Source organism: Eptesicus fuscus, chromosome 11 (assembly GCF_027574615.1).
Source record: "Eptesicus fuscus isolate TK198812 chromosome 11, DD_ASM_mEF_20220401, whole genome shotgun sequence".
NCBI classification, from domain to species: Eukaryota; Metazoa; Chordata; class Mammalia; order Chiroptera; family Vespertilionidae; genus Eptesicus; species Eptesicus fuscus.
Genome location: NC_072483.1, coordinates 25,590,961 through 25,609,875, shown reverse-complemented (window position 1 = coordinate 25,609,875; position 18,915 = coordinate 25,590,961). Strand labels below are relative to the sequence as shown.

At 39.8% G+C, this 18,915-nt stretch overlaps 1 protein-coding gene across 2 annotated transcripts in view; it reads left to right on the top strand.

Annotated features, from left to right (window-relative positions):
- GTDC1 (glycosyltransferase like domain containing 1) overlaps window positions 1-18,915 on the top strand; it is a 364,616-nt gene that overhangs the window by 113,825 nt on the left and 231,876 nt on the right. Inside the window, exons 1-2 of one of the 2 annotated variants that reach the window (XM_008143495.3) lie at window positions 1,038-1,119; window positions 3,999-4,201. In XM_008143495.3, coding sequence (XP_008141717.2) covers window positions 4,023-4,201 — 179 coding nt within the window. In that variant the 5' untranslated portion in view covers window positions 1,038-1,119; window positions 3,999-4,022. Of the gene's footprint in view, window positions 1-1,037; window positions 1,120-3,998; window positions 4,202-18,915 lie in introns of those variants that run through there. The other variant, XM_054723540.1, reaches the window with a different exon arrangement.

The following is an 18,915-nucleotide window of genomic DNA, read 5'->3' as shown; positions in this document are numbered from 1 at the left end:
ACTTTAATGGTATATTAGTCTCATTCATTGGTTTCACTGAGGAATAAAATATGCTGAAAAAATGAGGTTTTTTTTAAAAAACTGAAGTTTACTTTTTTAAGCAGAGAAACTGAAAGGTTGATAAAATTTTTTTTTTAAATTATTTTATTGAGAGTATTACAGATGTCCATCATTTCCCCCCGGCCCTTTGTTCCCTTCAACTGGGCTCTCACCGCCCCCCCCCCCCAAAAAAAAAAAAAGTTGATAAAATTTATCCAAAACATTGTATATGCTCTTTTAGGGAGAGCAGCATATAAATGGCAAAAATGGATTGGCTGTTTACTCTTTTCTTAATGTCGTAGAATATAATCATTGTAGTGTCATGAGGAAAGGACTTGGGCTTTCTGATTGGTATTTTTTTCTCCAATGTAAGAAGTGTTGTGTGTGTGTGTGCCATTTCTTTCTTTTAAAATGCCACACCCTACTTCTGATAGACTGATGCAGTTTAGATGTTTCAAGGTTTAATATCTGTGATTATACTTGTGCAAATGCTTTAATAGATTCATTCACCCAGGCACCCATGTAAGACCTTTGTCTGCATGTCTATTCACCCACCATCTTTTGGCAAACACGTGGTCACTGCCACGAAGGACCTCTGCTTGTTTTGGAGTGAGAACCTTCAGTGTTGGGGCCCTGCTCCTGCCGCTCCCGAGAACTCGCTCTCTGGTACCCCTTCCTAATGTGCACAACTGGCTGTGTTCACCTGACTTGCTTGTGAGCATCTGTGGTGTCAGGATGACCAATGCAGTTTTCTGGGAGTATTGCTACAATGGGCAAATAACATACTCCCTTTATCTTTTAACAAATTCTAGCATAACAGCAAAAATCCTTTTTAACTAAGTGTTTTTTTAACCTCATGTTTATGTGTCTCAAGCAATGTTTTCTAAAACAAAACTAAGCACAGCGTACTTGAACTGTTCTTTAATGTGCTGTAATGACATTTGGTTTAAATCTTATATTTAAAACTCAGCTGCCCTCTTTTGCTCGTACCTAATGGGTATCATCTTTCTTCCAGGTTGTGCTTTAAGGAGACCACAGGGAAGAACACATTTTCTTCCTGCCACAAAAGTTGCAATAGAAGTAAGTGGGGGAGCTGCCAGGATATGTCTGTCTCCACAAAACAAGCAGAACAAATTTCCATGAATCAAAGCCACTAAGTATAGTTTTCAGAGATGGTAGGACATAGTTACTCTCCCTAGAAAAATACCTCAAATGCAGGCACACCCATTGGCCACTAGCAAAATGCTCAAGTAAACGCCAGTTCAAACCTGTACATTTCACTCTTCTGACTGAGCTATTAAAGGGGTGGAAATCTTCTATAGCTATAATCTTTTTTTTTCCCCTTTTCTATTTTTCAACCTCCCACATGCTCGGTGTTCAGTTCTGCGTACTGATTGTCTTGAATCTACAGCAGCACCTACACATACTGCCTCCACAGTTTGCAGATAACTCATGACTCAGACCCATAAGAAACATCTGTAACTATATGGCATAATACGTGCTCTAGATTAATCATGGAAAAGGGTAGAGTAATGAAGAATCAGAAAGCTTCCCCCGCCCCCCCCCCCCCCCCCCGCCCGATAATATCATTGTTGCTTTGTTTGAGGTTATATGAGTGGAATATTCTTTAGAGTGGTTTATATCCCATCCTGTCCTGTGAGGAAATATCTCAGGCCACTTTTACAAGCATCTTTTAGAGACCTTTTAAGACTAGGCAGTGCATATACACCTTAGCATGATTAGGTCAGAGGAAATAGAGCAAGATAGTAGATATCTTGAGGTGATCTAGTAAGCCAATTAATGTTAAGCTGCTTTTATTCTGTCTTTCTTGAAACCTCTGATATCATTTTCAGAACTGCCTTTTATTGCTCTCTCTAGTTACTTTCTAGAAGCTTCTATCATTTGAAGGATTAATGGCTACCATTTTGTTAAACTTGGAGTGTGATTAGAGTTGAAGTCTCTCTCCAGCTGGCCTGAAAAAAAATCTAGCTTCTGCATAGCTCAGCCTCTGAGCTTCCTTCTTAGCCACAAAACCGGTGAGGCTTTTAAAATGATATTTGAAATGCAAGCTGCTGAAGAGGAATGGGTAACACCCACCGTTTACCAGTTGCATGTGTGTATCTATCTTTCTAACCTGTCCTTGGTGGATAGGAGGTCGTGATTGAAAATTACTGATTTTAAAATGCTGGAAGATTTGAAAATATTCTTTCTCCTTAAGTAAGGTGATTTATAATCATAATGGGAGGAGCAAAATACCTTATTGCTGATCGTAAGCTACTGTGCCACAGTTTTATCTTCACACCTCTGTGGTTAGTACTGTTGTCCCCATTTTAGAGAAGGTGTGACTGAGGCCTACAAATTTAGGTAACTTGTCCAAGGTTATACAGCTAGGAAGTGATGGAGCTGAGCTTCAAATTTGTATCTCTCTGACACCAGGGTTTAGGCCTTTTCCATCCGAGGAACACTGTTTCTTATTTTGCAGATAATTATAATATGTTTGTATACTTGTCCTCCAAAATGCTCATTGGGAGATTCAGAGATCAAGAAATAAGCGTTTATTCACTTCTGGCACTTCTTTGAGAACCATTTGAGACTTTTTGCTTTGGAATGCAATTTAATGGGCATGGCTTTGTCTGAGCAAGGTGAAGTGCAGTTTTACCAGTGAAGAGCATCCCTGCATTGTTGAGACTAATTTCATGGAAAAACATTATTAAGAAAAGGAATATGCCATTTTATAAGTGGTGTTTTCTTTAGTCATAAAGGGAAATTCAAACCTATGGAATATTTTTTATTTTACTTTAAAAAAATGTTTTTATTGATTTTTTAGAAAGAGGAAGGGAGAGGGATATATAGAGAGAGAAACATCAATTGGCTGACTCCTGCATGCCCCCTAGTGGGGAGTGAGCCCCCAACCTGGGCATGTGCCTTGATTGGGAATCAAACTGTGACCTCCTGGTTCATAGGTGGATGGTCAACCACAGAGCCACACTGGCCAGGCTGGTATATTTCTTAAAGCAATATTTTTCTTGCTTACTTCCAATAGGAAATAGCATATACATTGAAATGTATATAAAAGTTTTTATATTCCTACATATATTTTTATTTCACTAGCACATTAACAGAAGTGATACTGTTCAAATAAAAATTTCTTGCTAACCAGTTCTCTGTGATGAAAAATTTACCATGTTTTTAATGATAACATTATCCTTCAGATTTGTTGTTTAAGGAAAGGTTGTAGAAACCTTGTTGATTCACTGGCATATAGCTTTACTGCATTTCTTTGGTCTTTCTTTGGGAGTGAGCTATATACAATTGTGAGGAAGTCAACGTATATCCACTGTCTCAAGAAATTGTATCCTAAGATTTGTAACACTAGAGAATTGAGATTTAAATATGAATGTGCTTTCTTATAAATATGGGTTCATTGGGGGTAGTGATAGCTGGTGAATTTAAAAATGGATTAATATGAGAATTACAGAATCAGAGAATATCTGAACTGGAAAGGGCCTTGCCCATGAAGGGCTCTTGGAGAAGAAGATAGTCCAAGACTCAGTACAACTCTAGGCCAAGCCAGTCTGGAGTTTACTGAGTCAGATCAAAGCCGTTTCAACTAGGAAGTGAGTGGCCACAGGAGGAGAGGGGCTTGTACTTCCTAGGGTAGGAGGAAAACTGAGTCCTTGTGGAAGTAATCTTAGGGCATGAAGAAAACAAATCAGGAAAAGAAAACATCATGTCCTCTTACTAACATGAATGATGCAATAATATTGATTGCAAAAATACAAACCTTAAGTGTTACATGTTTTGTTAAATAGTGGGACACAGCTATTTTTTATAAAATAATGCATCTGTAAATTATTTGTACTTGCTTACTGGGTATAATATCTTAAGTTGTTTTTATTTAAAAAATCTTCTACACATACACATATATTTGAAAGATGTATTTTTTGCTTATTATCTAGAATCTGAGGCGGGTTGAAGGGCCAATGAGTATTCTCCTCATTGAAGCATTCTATGGAGGGTCCCATAAACAGCTGGTGGACCTGCTCCAAGAAGAATTGGAAGACTGCGTCCTTTACACTCTTCCTGCAAAGAAGTGGCATTGGAGAGCGCGGACGTCGGCTTTGTACTTCTCCCAGAATATCCCCGTCAGTGAGCGTTACAGGTAATGAGCCCGCAGGCTGCACCTCCAGCCTTTTTTAAATGTCCCTGTGTAAGGATGGTGCTTCTCTATTGGAGTCCGTGAGATGTTGTCCAGCTGGAACTGGTTAGTATGACAACAGGACAGGCAGCAGAGAGCAGGGGAGCCCTTTGCACTCTCAGAAGGTGCCCACCTTTAGAACCTACCCTCCTCTTCTTATTTGTCTTGTGATTGTCTCACATGCACGAATGTGGGTAGGGGTGACACTTTTTGGCCTGAGAGAGTTGGTCTTGGGCTCTGTTTTATTTTTTTGACTCCATAACCTCCAATGCCTGTTTTAGTAAGTATGCTGTTTTAGTTTAGTTTATTGTGTCTGCTCTGTGCTAGGAGCTAAGGTTTCACGGATGGATCTGACCAAAGTCTGTGCCCTTACAGGCTTGAAGGTCTATTGACATAGAGATAGACATGTGCATGAAGTGAAAGTATGGAAAATGGAGAAGTTGGTGTTAACTTTGACAAACTGGAGGTGGCGTTTTATAGTTGGGAGCCTTTGCTTAATCTTGAAGGATGAGTGGATCTGGGGACACAGACCTCACTAATGGATTCTGCTTTGAGGGAACTAAGGGCATCTATTAGAGGGTCTTAAGGGTAGATAAAAATGCTGTGGTACATTTACACAATGGAATGCTACTCTGCCATAAAAAGGAAGAAACTTTACCCTTGTAAAATATATATATTTTATTGATTTCAGAGAGGGAGAGAGAGACAGAAACATCAATGATGAGAGAGAATCATTGACCGGCTGCCTCCTGCAAGCCTCCCACTGGGGACCGAGCCTGCAACCCGGGCATGTGCCCTTGGCCAGAATCGAACCCAGGACCCTTCAGTCCACAGGCCGACGTTCTATCCACTGAACCAAACCAGCCAGGGCTAGAGTAATCTTTTATTACCCCAGTCGATCTGATCTCTGCAGAGACTTTTAAAGGTATGAAAGGTTTTTGTTTTCCAGTTACTTACTCTTTGTACATTTGGGAAATGAAATCATCAAAATTCATAAAGAAAAAAATGAATAAGCACTAATATTGTCTACTATGCAAGATCACTGTGAACAAGTAGGAATGTGTCGGATGAGGAAGGCCTTGAGTGCAAGTACACATGTTATTTTCTAACTTCTGTACATGTAGTCACTGTTAGAAGCTTGTTATGTGGAAAATATCCTATATAAAAAGAGAGGATTATGCTAATTATTTGTTATGCTGTGAGGCATAACGATTGACCACGTAATGACCTGCAGAAGGGTGGGGCAGCGAACTACAAGCGGCAGGCAGAGAGCTACAGGAGGGGGCAAGGCAGCAAGCTAGCGGGAGGCAGAGAGCTACAGGAGGGGACAGGGCAGCAAGCTATGGGAGGGGGAGCTACAGGAGGGCGGGGCAGAAGGTAGAGAGCTACAGGAGGGCGGCAGAGAGCTACTGGTGCACGGATTCCTGCGCAAGGCTACTAGTGTTATTACTAAAAGGATAAATGCTTCAGCATAATTCATCAGTTTGGTTCTACATTATCTTGACAGCTGAAAGGATGCATCTTGCTCCACATTTGGGGCTGTATAATGTTATTATCTAATCTAATAATAGACCAATATGCAAATTGACCACACCTTCACTACACATAAGCCACGCCCACCAGCCAAGCCACGCCCACCAACCAATCAGGACGAGTATGCAAATTACCCCAACAAATATGGCGGCTAATTTGCATATCAAGACAGCGTCCAAAGAAGCCTAGAGCTGCAGAAGGGAGTAAAGCTTCGAAGAAGCAAGCAAGCCGGGGGGGGGGGGGGGGGGGGAAGGAGAAGGGCAGGGCGGAGGCGGGGCCGGGGGCGAAGGGAAACGCGAGCGGGCTGGAGGAGAAGGTGAGGCGGGGACAAGGGCGGGGCAGAGGCGGGGCCGGGGGTGAAGGGAAACGCGGACGGGCTGGAGGAGAAGGTGAGGCGGGCGACAAGGGAGGAACGGAGGCGGGGTAGAGTGCAGCAGGAAATCCTATTGCAGGATTTTTCCTGCAACGGGAAAGCTAGTAGATTATAAAAGCTCCAGAAGTTATTTTTCTCAGAAGTAGTGGGTAATTATTCTTACTTGTAGGTTATACTAAAGCCTTGCCCTCTGGAAACTTTGCAAAATGCAGAAGGATGTTTTTGGGGATATGCCTTAATTTTGTATTCTGAAATGTGTAAGTCGTTTGTTCTAGGGTCAAACCTTTCTATTTTATTAAAATACTAGAGGCCCGGTGCACAAAATTCGTGCATGGGTAGGATCCCTGGGCCTGGCCAGCGATCAGGGCCGATTGGACCTTCTGGCTGCTGGCCGGGGCCTTCCTTCGTTTTGTGCTGCCCCCTGGTGGTCAGCGCACGTCACAGCGAGCAGTCAAACTCCTGGTCGGTCAAATTCCCGAGGGGACAATTTGCATATTAGCCTTTTATTATATAGGATACCTAGACTAGGCATCAAAGACATTGTATTCATTTTTTTTTTTCTCAGTGCCTTTACGGAACTGACAGAATCACTGTTACTTAAAATTTCTTCACTCTCTGATGCCTACAGTTATGTACCCAGCTCCTGGGAGGGAAGCATGACTGACCTATGTCGGTCATGATGACTCTGTTCTCTGCCAAATTTCCCAGCTCTCCTTGCAGCTAGGGCTAGTCAGTCACTAGGTTTTGACAAATTAGATTTAAGTGTATGGCTTTTGGGTATTCTTCCAACAAAGCCACCTATCCTTTCCCACATTGGAGTGTGGTTGTGATGCCTGCAACCATGAGGTGATAAGAGCAGGACAGGATGCCGGGGCTGCAAAGCAGCTGCAGAAGCTGGGAAGCACCTGGATTAGACGTCCGTCCTGAGTAGGACAGCTCTTGTCACCTGAAAACGCTGCGTTCTCAAACATCTAGACGTGCTTTTGAAATGCAACAGATTTCCTTTTAAGTCCATGGCTGAGCTAAGTCAGAGGGGACCTGAAGGGGGATCTGGAAATTAGATTGTAAACTGGCTTTGAAGCTGTGGTTGCCTCATTTTCATAAAAGGAACTGGTTAACTAAGTTACGGCACATTCTTGAAATGGAATATTGTGCAGCTTTCAGCGTACCCTCATGGGAACTTCTCCAAGATATACTAAGGGACAAGAGTAAGGTGCCAATGAGTGTTATTCGGTGCTATCTTTGGTACAAAGAAAGGAGGTTATAAGAATGAAACAATGGAAGGCTACCTTGGACATGAATAAAAGTAGTTGCCTGAGGATCAGTGTAGCAGAAACTCTCAGTTCCCCCCACCCTTTTCCTCGCCCCCTTCCTTCCCCTGTGCCCTTGCCAGCCTCCTACTGCCAGCATCGGCATCAGGCTGTGAGCAGCCCGCCACAAATGATTCTGCGCCTCAGATGAAATCATTCTGAAGTGTGTGCAGGAGAGAACTCATTAACAAAGATTCCTAAAAAAGCCTGGAAGTCAGGAAATGCAAAAACATAATTCTAAATAACTCATGGGTCACAGAAGAAATCATAATGGATACTAAAAAATAGAACTGAATCATAATGAACATATTGTGTATCACAGAGTGGGTTGCATCTAAAGTGACAGTCACAGCCACATCATTGTTAATAACTATTTTTACTTTTTTGATTGTGATGGGCAGGTCCCCTCTGATTTGAATCTAGGAGTAGTGCTGGGATGGAAACTATAAGAGTAAAAATTAGTGAAATTGAAACAACCTATATAATCGAGATGAACAAACTCAAAGCAGTTATTTTGAAATAATAAAATAGGTAAACCACAGGCACAATTGATTTTTTTCTAAAACGCACAATTAATTTTTAGAGTGAATAAACTATAGCTACAGATATGACACAGATCAATAAAAAGGAGGAAATGCTCTTAGTAGCTCTATGTTGATACATTTGAAAACTTATATAAAATGGATAATTTCTTAGAAAAACATTACTTACAAAATCTCACTCAAAAAATGAAATAGAAAACCCGAATGGAACTGGAGCCATGAAAGATGTGACTGCATGAGCTGAAAATGTTCCACTGAAAGCCAGAGGCTGGTCCACACCAGTTCTATGTCTCTCTCATCATTGGTGTCTCTCTCTCTCTCTCTCTCTCTCTTTTTCTCCCTTCCTCTCTGAAATCAATAAAAGAAAAGTAGTCTGGCTGGTGTGGCTCAGTGATTGAGCATTGACCTGTGAACTAGGAGGTCACAGTTCGGTTCCCGGTCAGGGCACATGCCCGGGTTGTGGGCTTCATCCCCAGTGTGGGGCATGCAGGAGGCAGCCAATCAACGATTCTCTCTCATCATTGATGTTTCTGTCTCTCTCTCCCTATCCCTTCCTCTCTGAAATCACTAAAAATTTGTTTTAAAAAAGTAAATGATGACTTAAGAAATTGTGTTGTTAGGCTTAACCAGGGCAATCATTTTACATCTCTACAGTAATTTGGATGCCTTTTATTTCTTCTTGTCTGATCACTGTGGCTAGGACTTCCAGTACTATGTTGAATAAGTGGTGAAAGCAGACATCCCTGTCTTGTTCTGGATCTTAAGGCTAGCATGTCAAACCCGCAGCTGGTGGGCCGCATGCCTCGTTTTTTAAACGTTTTTAAACGAGGTATTCGGCCTGCTGGCCGTGGGTTTGACATGCTTGTATTAAGGAAAATGCTTTTAGTTTTTGCCCTTTGTGTATGATGTTGGCTGTGGGTTGTTCATTCTTTTTAAGTTCATACACTATTTGCTTTTTTTAAGCCCATGCTGAAGCAGAGTAAACAAATTAAGTAAATTAGACCTATGTACTCTTTTTTAAAAAATATATATATATTTTTATTGATTTTATAGAGAGGAAGGGAAAAGAATAGAGAGGACCTAAGTACTCCTGATTAAAGTATATTACTAGATTTTACTATTAGAAGCGGGTGTGGTGCTTTTCAGAGTCCTGGGAAGTATTATAGTTATTGAATCTGTTGGAGGCTGGAATCTGGGAACCAGGAGCTTTTCTAGGTTTGTGAATCTTTTATTTTCTCCTTTTCCCTCAGCACATTTCTCTGATTTTCCACCATGGAAGTCACAAGTTATTTGAATTTTCTTCTTCTGAGGTTTTTCCTTAAGATCCAAATAAAATACTACATATGATGTCTTTAAAAAACCATTGGGTAGATTCATGGATGCACCAATAACATTCTCTGTTTAGGGTGCTCAATACCTGCCCCCACATTATCCTCAAACTGGTATGCTGTGCAGTTCTCCATGTTTATGAACTTGGCTAGAGGCCGCATTCCAGTACTGCCCAGCTCACTTCTCTTATATCATTACCAGTTGTGTATACTTCTTGGGGTTTGGATGATGTTCTGACATGTATAAATTTTTCAGGAGGTGCAGTCTAGCATCCCAGAGTCTCACCAACATGTGACTGCCCCATTTATGAAATTGTCTGAGAGATTCCCCATGGCTGTTGCCCAGCCCGCCCGCCAGTGTCCCTATCCTACACTGCTGAATTGTGGGAATCTCATTTGCTTTGTTTTTCTACCAACCTGCTCTCCTGTCCAGGCGGCACACACAGCAGCCTCCCAGTATGTGTGCAGGGCTTAGGGCTTTGTCCACAATATTTCATCTCAGTGCAGTCCTCTCTGATTGACGATATTGTTCAGTTTAGCCACGTGGACTTTATTTTGAAAATGTAGCTGACCACAACACTACAGAAGTAGAATAACAGTGCAAACCAATAACAACCATTCAGCCTGTATCTGTCTCTGTGTCTCTCTCTGTCTCTCTTTCCTCTCTCTCACTCTTTTCTCTCTCACATACACATAGGAATGACTGAATGACTATCCTTCAGATTACCCTAACAAACTCTTCATTGCAGAACTGGAAACTAACACTGTCACTATGCTTCCTAAAGCCTCGTTTTCAGACTTTATCTTTTCCACATTGTGTTTCTCTGTCAGTGTTCTGAAGAAGGTAAATATTCTAGTAGCAGGGAAATAAAGGTTTTCTTGTTATGAAGTTCATAGTTTATTTTCACAAGTTGCTATTTCAAAGGTGTGTGAATAGTTAGTAGCAAACACTGTGAACCCACTGCATCCAAGGAATTAAGCATGACAGTGCAACTTCAAGTGCATGTTTTTATTTTTTTATCTTTTATTTTTTAAATATTGTTTATTGATTTCAGAGAGGAAGGGAAAGGGAGAGAGAGATAGAAACACCAATGATGAGAGAGAATCATTGATCGGCTGCCTCCTGCATGCCCCATACTGGGGATTGAGCCTACAACCCAGGCAAATGCCTCAATTGGGGAATCAAACCATGACCTCTTGGTTCTTAGGTTGATGCTCAACCACTGAGCCATGCTGGCTGGGCTCATGTGCATGTTTTTAATATCCCTTCTAGCATACTAAAAAATAAAATATGCCCTAACTGGTGTTCCTCAGTGGTTAGAGCATAGGCCCTTGGATTGAAGATTTCTGGCATGATTCCCAGTCAAGGGCATGTACCTGGGTTGCAGGTTCGATCCCCAGCCCCTGTGGGGGCAGGCAGGAGGCAACCAATTGATCTCTGATCTCTCTGTCTCTCTCCTGCCCCCCTCCCTTCCACTCTCTCTAAAAATCAATGGAAAAATATACTTGGGTGAAAATTAACAAAAAAATAATAAAAATAAAATATCACATTTAAGATTCCCAAGTAATGGTTCATATGGATATAAAACATTATTTCTTTAAAAAAAAAAGTATATATTTTTTATTGATTTCAGAGAGGAAGGGAGAGGAAGAGAGAGAGAGAAAAACATCAATGTTGAGAGAGAATCATCAATTGGCTACTTCCTGCACACCCCCCACTGGGGATCGAGCCTGCAAAACCCAGGCATGTGCCCTGACCTGGAGTTGAACTGTGACCTCCTGGTTCATAGGTCGACGCTCAGCCACTGAGCCACACAGGCTGAGCACAAGACATTATTTCTAAGGGATTCTGTACCTCAAATACCCCGAGGGTAAATTTTCCATATATTTACCTTTTGAAATTTGCCATCTATATTTTAAAAGACAAACTGGATGTTTATTACACTTTCACAGAGGAGAGAGGATCGTTATTTTTAATGAATGCAATGGAAAAGGTATAAAACCCCCAAATGGACACAAAATGTATTATGTATAAAAGAGCTCTGGCTGTAGAGTAAGGACCTTCAAAATTTTGCTTTTAGAAGTAACATACTTATTTTTGACATAATAATCAAAGCTATGAGTCTGATTGTAGAATGCTTCTAATCTAGTTGTTGTTAGGTATCGAGTATCTTCATCATGGTTTGTCTCATAGCTAGAGGAAACATTTAGGAAATAAAGGGTATTTTTATTGTACTTCCATTCCCAACATTTACTTCTTCGTTTATTTGAGAAAAAAAATTCTTCTTTTATTAAGGTCTTAGCCAATGATAATATATTTGGTTTTGGAACTGTAAGGTGTGCACAGGTATTAGTGTCTGGCTTACTGTCTTCAGGGCCTGTGGTGCAGATAGTCAGTTACCCTCTCCTCGTCTTAAGACCCCCTCTCAGAGAAGTCTTCCTGCTTGCCTATTCCTTGAGGGTCAGATTTGGTCTACTAGCTGCCTTTTGACACATTGTCCTACCCATTAAATGACCAGTTCTGTCCATCTTTCCTTTCTTTATACCCCTCTGTGGTTTATTCACATGATGGGCCTGCTGGTCTCCTGACCAGCCAGCCCACAGAGATAACTGCAGGCGGGAGGCGGGGTGGATCAAGCATAGCACTCACCGAAGAGCATTCATGTCCCCTTCCTCCTTCTGTCTTTCTAAAGTCTTTCCTATATTTCTCTTTGTTCACCATCTCTTGCTGATAATAAACATTTAACAGCCCTTTTTTGGGGGAGAAATTCTTGGTGATTGAATAGTAGTAGAGAGGGGCTGGGAGGTGAGATGGTTTGGCCTAATGTGCCCCCAGAGTAGTTATCTTTTGGCCCTTTTCTAAGCCCGTTTCTTGTTGTTTTCTTCATCAGCAGTTATTAAGAGCTTTTATGTTAAGAGCCAGTGCCTGTGCTAGCACTGGTGATGGGAGGCCCAACTCGGCAAACTTGGACATACAGCACTGCCACATAGTTAGTGTTTAGTAAACTTTCTTGTTGATTGAAAGAAAGCTTCCTGCCTATATCCATTTGCTAATACTCACAGCCTTGCTTAAATAGTCCCTGATTGGAAAGCATCCCATTGCATCTGTAAACATCCAGATCATACACAGGGTTTGCTGGACCCTGCCTACCTTTGCAGCCTCATCTCCCACTCCAGTCATCTCATTAATATGCTGCAGTAGTGGCCTTGGCCTTGTTCACTGTGAAATGTCAAGCTCTTTCCTGCCCCCGTCCTGTTGCTACTTGCTGGTCCCTCAGCTGCAACACTAACTCACTGCCCGTACCCCCCCCCCCCACCTTTGCTTATTCCTTCCCATTCTTTAAGTCTCAGCTAAACTTCTACCTTCTCAGAGAGATACCCCCTGACCACCCCATCTAAAACAAGTCCTCTATTTCAGTATCCTTTCTTTCCCTTCTGTAATAACATTATATATAATTTGCAATTATTGTGTTTGTTTGATTTATTTTCCTTTGTATTATACTCTAAGTTCCATGATGGCAAGGGCCACAATTGTCTTGTTTACCATTTTTAGCCCCAGTACCTAGCCTAGTGTGCTGCCTCGCAGATAGTAGTGCTGAGTATGATTGAATGAATGACTTCATATCTGTGGGTTTGAAAGTGCACACAAAATATGGTTGCAATTGGCTTTGCTAATTTTCTTACTTTTTCTGCATGGGCACTACTAATATCCCGTGTAGAAATATTATCTCTTACACATAGAAACTGCTTAGAAACATTTAAATGCCTGTGATACTCAGGTTTATGGGATTAAAGAATTCCATATACATTTACTCACTTATTTTTGTGGGTTATATTAATCCTACTGTGGAATCAGTCATCCCTTCTTAATGTAAATTTTGATAAAAGAAAATACAATTTTCTGGAATTTTCCCTGTATAAAAGTGTTTCTAAGAAAAAAAAAAATTCCTAGTTCAGGAAACTATGGAACCTAGAATATACCTGTGATAACTTGTAAAATTTCACGTGATTATATTTTAAATATTTTTAGTTTTAGCAGTGGCCACCACGAGCTGTGGCCTTTTAATATATGGTGCAGAAGCTATAGGATAACTGAGAAATTAGAATTTGGCTTAAAGAGATATTTTGTTTGGACTCTGCAGTTACTTAAGTATTTTTTATTTTTAATGCTTTTAGACAGATAGACATTATTTGTTTTGGTCACCAACACAGCTAGTTGCCATTGTTTTATACAATCTGCTACTCACATTTATGCTACTTAACTGGCCCATGTAGGGCTTTTTTGTTTGTTTGTTTTGTTATTTTAATTCTCACCGGAGGATATTTTTCCATTGATTTTTAGAGAGAGTGGAAGGGAGAGGGAGAGACAGAGAGAAACATGGATGTGATAGAGACACATTGATTGGTTGCCTCCTGCATACACCCTGACCAGGGCCAGGGAACTTGCAACCAAGGTACATGCCCTTGACCTAGTCTAACTCGGGACCCTTCAGCCACTCTTTCCACTGAGCCAAACCAGATAGGGCTTCAAATGATCTTTAGTGACACATATTTAAATGTACATATACATAAAAGAGTTTCTTACAAGAGTATAAATCATTCATGTTTGAAAGAAACAACAGGAGAATCAGCAGTCTTGGATTCTAATCCCAGCTCTGCCATAAATTAATTCTTTGGTCTTGGGAAAGTCACTTTTTAACCTTAAAGTCTTATTTTTTTCATCTGTTACTGAACGTGTTGATTTCATCTATTGAGCTCTATGATGTTGTGAACAAGGAATTAGGATGAAGATTTAAGGAATTCTAACATAAAAGGCAAATTTGTTCTCTTATTCAACTTTATCAACCACTGCTTCATTTGACACAGGCATTATTTCCTTGTCTTATATGTGTATCTCCTTGCACATTTAACTTTCAATTTTAGAGGTACAGATTTTGGAGAATAATATTTTTTTCTAGTAGGCCTTCTATCTTTTAAGTTGCTCTGATATGACTTATTGTTTGATGTCTTGTTTCAGCCTCAGCATTTCATGCTTATTTGCCTTCAAAGAGAAGGTGTTTGGCCTTTATGTTAGCTGCCTGTTTCTATAGGGCATTGGACATAGGGCATGTACACTAATACTGAAGCTGTTACTATAGATCTCACACAGAATAGTCAGTGATGCAGAGTGGGCAGCAAACACTGAAGAAGTACAGAGGAGAGAGTTTAATGTTCATTCAGGAAATTCTAGGGTGGACCTGAGAGGATGTTGGAGATTTTGATGGTTTCAGAGAAAATGGAAGAGTGCTGTAGGAGAAGGAAGTGTTGTGATCAAAGGCAGTAACACTAGAAGTATTGGCAAATGTTTGGAAATCTCGAAAATCTTGGTTTAGCATGAACACATTCTGAGGTAGGAGGAGTCTGGGATATCAGGCTGGGATGATAAGGCAGATATTGCCTAGTTCATGTACATGCTTGAATTCAAGGTCAAGAATTTGGGGAGCTTTTGCTTAGGTTTTGACTTCTTTTGCAGGCTCTATTACTCAGGCCCCTATTAAGAGCACAAGGTAGAAATCCAATTCAAAATCACTTCAACACAGAGGGAAATGTATCGGGCCATATGACTGAAAGTCCCAGGGTGGTTGACTCCAGGCAAAGCTGACTCCGGTGGCTCAGTGACATCCTTAGGCCCCTTGACTTCTTGCTGCAGCTTCCCTCTGGTTTAGCCGTATTCTGGAGCAGGCTCACTCCAAGTGGGTCTCTCCCAGAGCTAAGTGTGTATCCCACCAGCTTAGTTACCCATTCTGAAAGAGAGGACCTTTCTCTTGGCAGCTCTAGCAAAAGTCCCAGAATTGAAAAGACCTTTGTTTGGTTTTTTACATCATGTGCTCTTTGAAGGTGTTGCTGTGGCAAAGGCATCTAATATGATTGTTCAGCCTACATCTAATTTGGCATCAGGAAGTGGGGTTAGTCCCATCCAAACTATATGAACTGAAGGCAGGAGAGCAAAGAGAAAATGACACAGCCGTCATTTTAAGGAGGGGAAGCAATGTTTTACAGGCGAAAACCAACAAACAAGAACCCAGTGAGTACTGTAGTGAAACATGAGAGGGGAGGTAAGGAAATGGTGATTAGGGTGATTATTACAGCAATGTGGGCTGGAGACATGGGTGAGGGCAGAGATGCTCATTGGATTCTAAACATCTGATGGAGAAATAGTAAGACTCTGAATGGGAGCAACGACAGTAGGAGTGGAAAGTAGTAAAGGAGCTAGCACTATGAATGAAATTGGTGTTGTTTGCGTTTTTTTCGCGAGTTATAGAATTTGTCTAGGTGCTGAACTGAAATTTACCTTTGTTTTGTCTATGAGAAAAGATTTTGGGATACAAATAATTTAGTCAAAATCATAGCGATCACAGTTAAACTTTATTAGTAGTTACAATTATTTTTAAAATAGCTATGATATTGCAAGTCATTCAGATTTACCCATTAAATCGGATCAGTGGTTTTACTTTGGCAGCATTTTAAATACTCCATGTTCTTTTCTTTAAAAATTTAATGTAACACTGTCTCTTTTCTCTATTTAAATAGATTTTATAATATATTTTGGATATACATATACTCTCTCTGTGTGTGTATGTGTGTTTGATGTGTACACACACAATTGATAAATGAATTGTTACCTAGTATTAACTTCTGAAACTTATCCCCCCCGCCCCCTAAAAAATAGTCAGGAATTAAGTATATCTGTAGAGTTATTATATTATGTTATATCCCAAAGTGAAAATATAAAGCTTGGGGTTGCCACTCTGCATAGTATCCAGTTCAGAAAAGCCAGTCTCTTCCTCAGTGGCCTGCACTACTAATGCTTACATTTGAAGAGCACATACTCTTTGCCGGACGCAAATGATAAAAAGGTGAGTAGGACAGTGGCTTTAGGGACTGTTTCTTCTCATGGATTCAGTTCCATCTCTTTCCCCCTACTATTATTTGGACAGTGTTCGCTTAAATCAGCAGTACTACAGCAGTCATATGTGTCCTAGTGTAGTTCTAGGGAAATCCCCTCATCGGTGACCTGGCTTTCACTACAGGAGGAGATCTAAAATGTAGGTGATTTTTAGCCCATAGTTTCTCTGTGTGTCCAATATTGATACAGATACTTATTTGGGTACAAAAGGTTTAGGTGAGTTCCAAGATTTTCAGAAAATGAAAGTGGCTAAGAATGTGAACCAGTTTTTGCCCCAGTAATTTTTTCCTCTGTCATAAGGTTGAATACAGTGAAAACAATTTTAATGAAATCCAGTTCTATTAAAGGCATGTGCTATTTGCATATTGTGTGCCTGTCTGTAGTATTTGTATTGCAGTTTCTCACTCAGACGAAGTGATTCTTATCTTTAATTTTATAACATTACCTTTAATTTTATAACATCCAATTTTTAAAGGACTTTAAAACTTTTTAAAACAGAAAACCAGAGCTCACATATTTTTTTTCTATACCATATTATTAGGATTGCTGCCGCGAAACCCAGCAATAGTTCAGTGTTACTACCACGAAGGTTTAGGGACCCTTGATTCTTGTAGTTGGTGGATAGAAAGTAGTTGTAACTCGGGTATTCATAAAGAGTGCTTAGTAGAACTATGCAATCATTTTAGTAGCAGTATTCTTATCTTTTCAAGTGTGCAAAGGTATTTAATGACACTCACATTTTATTTGCAGTATTTTTTTTTAATAGGAAAGTAAGAGAAGCAAAGGTTAAGAATTGAGGTCTTGTTTGCTCTGAAATTTGAGTATCGTTTAAGATGTAAGCGAAGTTTATGTAAGTAATCACTTTCTTTGTCTGATTTTGGCATATAGAACTGGGAGTAGAAAAAAGAAGACATACATACATTCACATGCACATGAGAAGTAGGAACAGTAGCAGTTTTAGAATCGAACTACCTGAAAACATTCAGGCTCATGGAAACATGATCTTAATACTAGTCTTCGTTCAATCAGTTTTATTTTAGATAAAATGCTGGCAGATGGCAGTGATCCACTTGAACAGTGGTGAGTTTTCTTTACTTTTTTCCATGGAAAAAAGCTCCCAGAAAACTTTTGTTCCTTAATGTATTCAGCATGCATATGCTTTACATGTATTAACTAGTATTAAAAATGCAGTTTCTAATTAGATGGCTAAATCTGAGAGGAGTTGTGGTGAGTACCAGCCTTTTAGAATTATTGAAAAAGAAAGTTTTGATGACCAGGGCTTTCTTTTTTGCTATTGCATCCTTCAGCCCTCTCTGGACCCAGAAATAAGAGAATTTGTATTATCATTGTTCCTTGGCTGTTATATTCTAGGATTTCTACTGGATATTATCATTTTTGATGATAAACCCTTAAACTATTGACTTTATCAAAACTTGGAGAATTCAAGACATTTACATTCTATTATGATATGTTTTATATTATGGCAAAACATTAATGCTTTTGCTACTGTTTAAGGGTCTAGGCTTTTGATGGGCATAGTTATAAGCTTGATACGTCTTAGATTTTAGAAATATAATAGGAAATCTCTAAAGTAATATGTTGTAGCCTAGTTCCTTTGGTGTTTTTGTTTTACATTTTACAATATAGGGAGGGATGAGGGGGAAATCCTTTCTCTCCAAATGTATCTGTATGAGTCACCTGAAATCTTCCTTCTAATAGAGTATAATGAAATAGTGCCATATGAATCAGTATTTCCATATTTGCAATTTAGAATATTCAGTTTGAAGTTATCAACATTCATCTACATTTCTGTTTTACTTTTTTTTTTTTTTTTTAGGAGACAAGCACATCTAACCAAGAATGACTTCTATTTTTCATAGACAGGGAGTGTCAATTGCCCTCTCACTTATTACTGACTCATGTGGCATTTGTTCACAACTCCAAACCACAGATTAGGCACATAGATATTGACTAATCCTGACTTACAGAAATGTGCCCACACAGTGTGAATTCCTTCAGTGTTTGGGCATTCCTCTCTTGTACCTGTTAGACATCTTACATAGTCGCTCTGAGGGAAAGGGCACTGGACTGCCGATCAGAGAAACTGAGCTCAAGGCCCAGGTCAGCCACTCACCTGTGTAAGGGCAGATCACTTTCATTTTGTATATTCCTTGGCAAATGGTGAAAATAAATAATACCCTTCTCTAGCCTTTAGTTTATTTTAAAATATAAATAGAAGTGATGACATGGAATTAATACTTTAATAAAAGCATATGTTTAAAGTGTTTGGCCCAAACCATAATAATATACAGCTACATTTGTTCTTCAGTAAAGGTTGTTTATAGTGAATAGAGCGGGAATAAATAATAGAGTGTGTATTATTTGTAGATTTTTTGGTCTCTCTTAACTTTATTTCAGTTCTGGTATCAGTTTTGAATTATAGCTACATAGCAAAAATCAAATATGCTCAGTGGGTAGTGGTAATTTAAAATAGTGGTTATATTTACTTCTATAATTAGAAAAGTGAATTAATAATTCACTATTTATTTTTTCAACTGGCATTTGTGTAATGACACCTGTTTTGTAAAGTACTTTGCTAGGTACTTCATTTCCCAGTGTGTGAAAGAATGTTGGTTATGAAAAGGT